Below are 8,366 nucleotides of genomic sequence, written 5' to 3'. Positions count from 1 at the left end.
GGAATGCAGGTCTGAGGCCACAGCACCTCAGACCCCCAAACCAGATGGAGAAATGAAGGCTGCAAGTGCTGGCAGTAGGCCCCAGAGCACTCACCTCGTGCCCAGGCACTCACCTGCCCATTTGGGGCAGGAAATTTGGAGCTGGAAGGGGACCTCACTCCTCCAACTGTGACACTACCCTGGGTGGTCATGAGCAGTATTAGTCAGAAAGGTTCAGAACTGGCTTGCGGGGGACAAGCTCCCACCTGCCCAGCCCCTCGCAGGCCACTCCACCCCTGGTTCACTATCTCCTTTCAGGTCCTACGAGCATCCTTGCCCCAGCATCCACTCATCTGTGATTTTTTTAGCATCTCTGTTCCCTTATGCTCAAGGCTCGGGGAGTGGGACAGTGTCCAGCCATCTCATGAAGCAGGAATCCTCTGATTTTGGCCAATCTCCTGAGTGAGGCTGAACGGGCCAAGGTGGGCCGTAACGACATGACACAGCCTCATGTGGTCACAGGTGATAAGACAAGATGCCAGAAGCTAGGTACACTCAGGAGAAGCCAGGGTGTGTCTCACCACGGAGTTCACGCAACATCATCAAGGTGGACTGCACATTTACTTAGCACTGGGCACAAAAGGCCCCATGTCTTAGTCCGTTTGAATCGCTATAACAAATATGGCAGACTGGGTAGCTTATAAACAACAGAGACCACTCTCACAATTCTGGAGACTGGAAGTCCAAGATCACGATGCTGCCATGGTCATGTTCTGATGGAGGCCCTCACTAGTTGGTAGCCAGTGCCTCCTCACTGTGTCCTCACGTGGCGGAAGGGGCTAGGGGGCTCTCTAGAGCCTCTTTCATAAGGCATCAATCCCATGCCTTAAGTACCTCAAAGGCCCCACTCTCTGATACCATCACCTTTGGGGGGCAAGATTCAACATATGAATTTTGGGGGACACATTCAGACCATAGCACATCCCATGGAGATGTCCTTGGAGACTGCCCTGACACATCCCTCACATCAGAAATCAGGCCATCCCCAGAGCTTGAGCATTTAGAAAAAGAAGCTGATGCCTTCCCATTTACTCAGAGACTACCCCCCCACCCCGCCCCCGGGGAGGGGGGTCTAAAGTGCTGAGAGGCTCCGCCCTGAGGTGGGGATGAGGGTGGAGGGGTGGGAGGGGAGCTGCCTAGGGTGGAAACAGCTCAGACTCCAGAGTGAGAGAACTGGGTCAAATGCTGGATCTACCACTTACAAACCGTGTCCCTTGGGTCAGTTGCTTCATTTTTCTGTGCCTCAGTTTCCTCATCTGTACAGGACGTAGGGGGAGGGGACGTAAGGAACTGGAGCTACCTTTGTCGAGGGGGAAGCTGAGGGCCGAGAAGATGAGCTTCTTGCCGCCCCCCACCCCCCAGACACCTTTGAGACTGTCCCACTCATCTAAGAATTCATTTTGATCTTGATCCCAAAACATTGTGTTAATAATTTCCATTCTTCCTTAAGCATCCTTCCCTCTAGTCCCACTTCTGAGACCCAGTCTCCCTCCCTTTAATTATTTGGGAAGAGGGTGAGACCTGGAAGCCAAGGTGGGCTGGAGGGCTCCTCCAGGAGGTGGGACTTGCTCTAGGGGAAGAGTCTGATAAGTAAAGACCAGGGGTGTGTTGGCAGCTGCGGGGTGGTGGGCTCCAGTGGGAAAAGCCAGCCCAGAGGTATTGGGAGGTACAAAATATGAAGGAAAGAGTAAAGTTTTGGGTCAGACAGACCTGTGTTCAAATACTAGGGCTGTAGGACCTCTAGTTACCCAATCCCTCTGACCCCCAGTTGTCTGTCTATAAAACGGATGTTACAAAGACCTGCTTTTTAGGGTTATAGTGAGGTTAAAGGATGACTTTTGAGGAAGAATCGGGAACTTTGTTTGGCACACGGTAGGATGTGAAAAAATAAACACTGGTCCTTTTCTCTTCATTCCTGCATGTGAACAAGCCCAGCTCAGGGAGGCCAGCATGTCACTCAGCAGTTCCATGCTCCCAGAACTACAAGCAGTGCAGAGCAGACAGGGGTCTGGGGGAGGTGTTTGGGGGGAGTCTCTCCGTTGATCCTGGGGGTCATCTAGACTGTCCTTGGACAGGGCTGTTCCTTTCAGCATTCCTGACCCATGGCTTTTCAGCCTCAGCTTGCATACTCCCACAGACGGGGAGCTCATGATCACTTTCTGGGACAGGCTGGGCAGCTCTGATTGTTACAAAGGGCTTCCTTGAGAAACCTGCCTCCTCATAATTTCCACCTACCAGTCAGAGCTCTACCTACAGGGCCTCAGAAAATCCCTAGGGTCCAGAATTTTCTCATCAGTGCTCCTGAGATTGGAAGCAGCACCTGGGGAGCTATAGCTGAGGTACAGACAGAAGAGCCAGCAGGGGGAGGGTTTGCTCAGAGAGGGGCAGGACGGCTCTGAGGGAGAAGGGCCAGAACAGGGGAGGGGTACCCCTGGCTTTGTGCACCCCGCTAGGAGGCAGCGTCAGTCTGGTTGCACCTCTCCCCTAACCCTGCTTGGGACTCGGTTCTGGCAGCTTCTGTCGGTGGGGGTCAAGCAGGGGGTGCTCCGGAAACCGGCCTGGAGGGCAGGCCCGGGCCAGGTCTGGCTGAGGCCCCCTTCCTGGCCCGGAACTGGTCCCACTGGCGTGGAGCCTCAGAAGGCAGGCGAGCCGCCGCAGTCCCCTCCACTTCCTCTCCCCCCGCCACGAGGACACCCTCTGAACCCCTTTGGAAGAAATGACGTGGGATCAAGGCCCATGGTTCCCCGATGCCTGCCCTCCTCCCAGCGCCGCCCCTCCCCAAACTCCCCAAGAGGAGACGAGAGACTGGCCCCCCCCCCCCCCCCTCCCCCCCCCCCCCCCCCGCCCCCGCCACTGCCTGGCGCCCGCCCGGAGGCTGTTTTTCCACTGGCTGGCGTGAACCATCCATCTCACGGGTCTGCCTCTTTTCTGGAGTTAAACTTTTCTGAAGACACCACAAGCCCCAGGCCCTGCTGGTCTCTCCGGAGCAGAAGCAAAGCAGGAGGGAGCCCGCCAAGGGCGCGGGCTGGCCCATGCCCAGGAGCTCCAATGTCCTCACCCCACTTGCCCAGCTCCGTGGAGGCCAAGGCCACCGGTGCCCGCAGCTGACCCCAGGTAAGGAAGGGGAACATGGCAGGGCCACTCTGAGGCTGCCCAGAGGTATTGTCCCGGGGAGCCAGGCCCCTCGCTGAGGCCCCCAGTCCCCAGCCACCTGTTTCCTGTCCTGTTTCTGGTGGAGGTCCCATCCCGGGCCTGGGGGCCAGGGGCAGTAGTCTCAGAAGATAGCCTCTTCCCTCCTCTGCTCACCACCCACCCGTGTTCAGGCATCTTGTAGCCCACTTTGGGTGGTTTCTGAACCCAGGGGAGCATGTTAGGAGCCCTGAAGCCAAGAGGGGAGAAGGAAGAGGGAGAGGGGGCTGCCTTGAACCCGTTCACCCCCAGCAATGTCACAAACTCTCTTTCCCGAGGAGTTAGGCTGGAGCCCCTGGGCCCCCAGGCAGTGAGTTAGGGAAGTCAGGTCTCCTCCTGGAAACCAGCCCATCTGGCCTCCTCCGTGGCCACCCAGCTCTGTACCAGCCCGTCCGGCCGCCTTGGCAGTGGTTAGGAGGGGTGGTGGTCTAGAGAGGAGGCATAGAAGGAAATATGGGCAGGTCTGCCCACCTTTGTTTGCTCCGTCCCTCCACTCCCCAGCTGCCTCTGGCCTGAGGACTTTTGTTTTTCACTCCATGGATGGAGAGAAGAACATGGGGCCACACCCTGGCCTGGGTGGGTGGAGCCTGGGAAGGGAGTTGGGGCAGAACTTCCTGGCAGGCTGCCGGCGCATCTGCTGCCCAGACCAAGGCAAAGCAGGCTCGAGAGGGTGGTGGGTATGGCCAAGCCTTAGCCTTCATCAAGGCTTCCTGTTGCTGGCCGGCTGGGTGGGCCCCAGGCCTAGGGACCTCGGTGGAACAGAGCTGCTGGATAAGGAAAGGGTAACGGGTGGGGAAGGGGAGGTTTGCCAGGGCTCTTGCGGATGGGCACAGAGCAATGTCAGTAGGAAACCAGGAAAATAGAGGGCTCACTTAGCTTGACTCACCCTTGTCCACTTCCCAGGCCTCCTTAGGTCATGCTCAAAAGTCCTGTCCAGGCACCTCCATATTTGAATAGCTTTGAGCAGAGCACTTTATCCTCTTGAGGCCTTAGTCTCATGATCTTTGCCAGAAGGACAATCATCCCCCATCTGCCTCACCTCTGGGAGGCACCCTCAGGACTGGACAGGGTGAGATGGAGGGTTTCATATATAGGGCAACTCTCAGGCACTGTTTATTCCCTTTCATTTTCCTCCAGCATTCCTAAGAGGAGAGCAAGGACCAGAATGACTTAGCCTCTTTTCACAGATGAGGACACTGAGGACCAGAGAAAGGTCATGAAGTATGTTGAGAGCCAGGATCTCCTAAACCAGTCCAGAGCCTGAGGTCTCCAAAATGAGAAGGTTCTTAGGAACTCCAGGGATGCTGCACCAGGCTCACCACTGACTGGAGGCCCCTTCCTCCACCCCACCCCCACCCTCCCATATCACAGGGGCAAGACCAAGTCCCTTATCCACCAGGACACCTACTCTGGCTTTTATACCTATGGGCTAGACACCTTGAGGACACACCCTCCAAACAGTCCTAGGTCCCCCAGCACATTAGCAGTACCTGGAATCCCAAAGGGAAAGCCAGTCAACAGCCCACAGTCCCCAGTGCCACAGGGCCAGTCCTAGTCCCCACATCAAAGGAAGCTTGTGGTGATGACGAGAACCTAAGTGTCTGAGGCAGATAGAGCTGAGCTTGAATCTCAGCTCTGCCATTCATATGTGAGCCTGATAAGCACTCACCCCAAGGAAGCCTCCACCTTCCCTACGTGCACTGGGATATCAGAGCTCAGTGCAGGATCCTGACGATGGGCAATGAGGGATGTAAAGCGCCCGACATAGTAAGAGCTCAGTGAACAGTGGCTATTCTCATTCCACCCAGGCCCTGGGACTCCCCGAGTCTCCTTCCTTTCCCAGTCTGACTACGCAAGATCCCCTCGGTCCCTGTTTTTAGAGGCAAATACTGACCAGTCATCTACAGTCCCACAGGAAGCACCAGGCCAGCCACTGCAGGGGATCAAATGGCAAGACTGTGCCCTGCCTTCAGGGGCCCGTAGCCTGTGCGCTTTCCTAGTCCCACCACGAGCCACGGTCCCAGTCTCCTCCTGCCTCCACCCTTGCCATCGGTCCCCCAGCTGACCCGTCACCATGGCAGCCCTGATCGCAGAGAACTTCCGCTTCCTTTCACTCTTCTTCAAGAGCAAGGATGTGATGATTTTCAACGGGCTGGTGGCACTGGGCACGGTGGGCAGCCAGGAGCTGTTCAGTGTGGTGGCGTTCCACTGCCCTTGCTCACCAGCCCGGAACTACCTGTACGGGCTGACAGCCATCGGTGTGCCCGCCCTGGTGCTCTTCCTCATCGGCGTCATCCTCAACAACCACACCTGGAACCTGGTTGCCGAGTGCCAGTACCGGAGGACCAAGAACTGCTCGGCTGCCCCCAACTTCCTCCTTCTAAGCTCCATTGTGGGCCGCGCAGCCGTGGCCCCCATCACCTGGTCTGTCATCTCTCTGCTGCGTGGTGAGGCCTATGTCTGTGCGCTCAGCGAGTTCGTGGACCCCTCTTCACTCACAGCTGGGGAAGACAGTTTCCCACTGGCCCAGGCCACAGAAATCCTGGCCATGTTCCCGTGTGGGGAGGGCCCTGCCCGCCTGTCAGGTTTCCGGGAGGAGGTCAGCCGCAGGCTCAAGTACGAGTCCCAGGTGAGCCTGTGCCAAGGGAAGCTCCTCTTCTTTCTCTCCTACGCGGTGGCTGGTGGGGAGGTGCCGGGATGAACCAATATTAACGCTGGAGTCAGCCCTCAGGGGCTGAGCTCTCCAGGAAGTCACTAGATTATCAGCGTCGGGCATCAGAGTTGGGTAACTATGGGTCAGCGCTTGGCGGGGCAAGGGTGAATGCCATCCCCAATAAGAGAGTTTTAAACATTAAAGGAATGTTCTTCTTGCTCAGACCAAGCCTTGATCCCAGTCACAGATTAAGCCCTTTGCTCCAGCCAGACTGAGCACGGACCCCTGCCATCTTATGAAATATTTGGTGACGACCGTGAGCTGATAGTGGAGTGTGGCTGGCTCAAGGGATGAGCATGTTCCTATTCCAGGAAAGGCCCCTGTCCAGCACTGAGTCAGCCTCAGGCATTGCTGACAGGAGACGAATCCCTTGAGACAGGAAAGGGTGTCCAGTCGGGAGGCAGCATCTGCCGCCCTGATCCTAGCCTCAGCCTTGGCTTAGTTCTGAAGGAGCTGAGTTGGTCAGGGAGAGAGGGCAAGGGCAGAGACCCGGGCAGAAGCAGAAAAGCAGCTGAAGTATTCACTTAAGAGAAGCAGGGCGTGAGGGAGAGACAGGAAAGAGCAAAGGTTTTCTAAAGGGCTCCTCTTGGGTACAGAAGAAACACAAGGAGGAGCAGGGCTGGAGACAGCACCAAAGGAGATGGAACGTGGTAGACAGGGAGAAATAAAATGTATCTGATGACGCTCAAATGCCCACAGCTCTCTGTACAGGCTTAAATGGAGAAACAAAGGTGACCTTGCCTGTCCTAGCCCTCAACAGGCTCACAGCCAAGCGAGACAAGCACATGGGTAATTTCAAAACAAGGCAGAGAATGATGATAAGAGGAACCAGGCCATGAGGACTCAGGGAAGGCAAAATTGCTCCCGGAAGGGATTTTTGAAGGCTTCCTGCAAGTGGTATCTGGGCTGAGCCTGGTAGATTGAGCTGGATTTTGGTGGGCTCAGATGATGTGGAGGGGGCCCTTGGGGCTGCAGGAATGGCAGCTGAACTTGCAGGAGGCTAAGTCTAAGTACAGAGATGGCGTGAGCTCAAGGGAGTGAGGGCAAAGGGGAGGAATTACAGTCAGGAGGGCCTGCCGCCCTTAGAGGAGCAGAATCTGCGGCCAGGCAAGTGGCAGAACCAGCTGTCAGGGGGTTGTGACGTCAGGCTCAGCCCAGCCCACACGCTCTGACCAGCTCCCGCTACTTCCTACTGGGGCGCTGGCGGTCCAGACAGCTCCTCCCTGCCTGCCCTCAACCCCGCCCCTTCTCTGGCCAGCTCTTCGGGTGGCTGCTCATCGGTGTGGTGGCCATCCTGGTGTTCCTGACCAAGTGTCTCAAGCACTACTGCTCACCACTCAGCTACCGCCAGGAGGCCTACTGGGCGCAGTACCGGGCCAACGAGGACCAGCTCTTCCAGCGCACGGCCGAGGTGCACTCACGGGTGCTGGCTGCCAACAACGTGCGCCGCTTCTTCGGCTTCGTGGCGCTCAACGAGGATGACGAGCAGCTGGTTGCCAAGTTCCCAGTGGAAGGCACACAGCCACGGCCACAGTGGAACGCCATCACCGGCGTCTACCTGTACCGCGAGAACCAGGGCCTTCCACTCTACAGCCGCCTGCACAAGTGGGCCCAGGGTCTGGTGGGCAACGGCACAGCCCAAGACAACACAGAGATGGTCCTGCTCGCCTCCTAAGGGTCCTGTTCCCACACCCTTTGCCAATGACACTACTTGGTCCCAAACAGAACCCCACGGCCTGTTCACATCAGCATCAGAGGGGAATTTTTTTGGGGGGCGGGCGGTGGGGCGCTTGTGGGATCTTAGTTCCCCAACCAGGGACTGAACCTGCACCCTCGGCAGTGAAAGCGCGGAGTCGCAACTACCTGACGCTAGGGAATTTCCCCAGAGGGGATTTTTTTTTTTTTTTTTTTTTTTTTTTTCACTTGTGTATTTGGATTTTTCTCAGGCCAACACCCCCCCCAAGGCCCCGGGCTGCAAAAATTTTTTTGTTTTTTTTTTTTTTTTTTTTTTTTTTTTTTTTTTTTTTTTTTTTTTTTTACCATAGCTTTTGGGGGAAACAGGCCAGGAAAAAGGAACACAAAGTAAAACTGGGGAACAGATGTGAGAGCTAGTAGACAACGTGGTCAGCTCCGGCAGGAAGGCTCTCAGACCTGAAGAAATTCCTTCTCCTGTTGCCACCAGCCACATGGTCAACAGCTTTGGAGAAACGACCATTTCCCAGAACTGGTCCTTAATTAACTACAATGTGGATGACCTCTGACTGGAGGACCCAGTCCCACCGGTCTGCAAAGCCCTGGACAGCAGAGCCAGGTGACAATGAAACTCACCAGCAGGCTCCTCGTGTGGAACACTGTGTGTAACTGTATATGGACACCTGGCCCGGTGCTGCTCACCTGGGAAGGAGCCCCCAGTGTACGCCTCTAG

At 56.3% G+C, this 8,366-nt stretch overlaps 1 protein-coding gene across 1 annotated transcript; it reads left to right on the top strand.

Moving 5' to 3' along the window:
- Window positions 1–5,143: 5,143 nt before the first annotated feature.
- CALHM2 (calcium homeostasis modulator family member 2) lies at window positions 5,144–7,708 on the top strand. Its single transcript, XM_007470432.1, has 2 exons — window positions 5,144–5,857; window positions 7,200–7,708. The coding sequence occupies exons 1-2, from the start codon at window positions 5,303–5,305 to the stop codon at window positions 7,614–7,616; spliced, it is 972 nt and encodes a 323-aa protein (XP_007470494.1). The 5' UTR covers window positions 5,144–5,302; the 3' UTR covers window positions 7,617–7,708.
- The last annotated feature ends 658 nt before the right edge of the window (window positions 7,709–8,366 follow it).

This window comes from Lipotes vexillifer, unplaced genomic scaffold, assembly GCF_000442215.2.
Source record: "Lipotes vexillifer unplaced genomic scaffold, Lipotes_vexillifer_v1.1 scaffold916, whole genome shotgun sequence".
Taxonomy (NCBI): Eukaryota; Metazoa; Chordata; class Mammalia; order Artiodactyla; family Lipotidae; genus Lipotes; species Lipotes vexillifer.
This window is presented reverse-complemented; position numbering and strand designations above follow the sequence as displayed.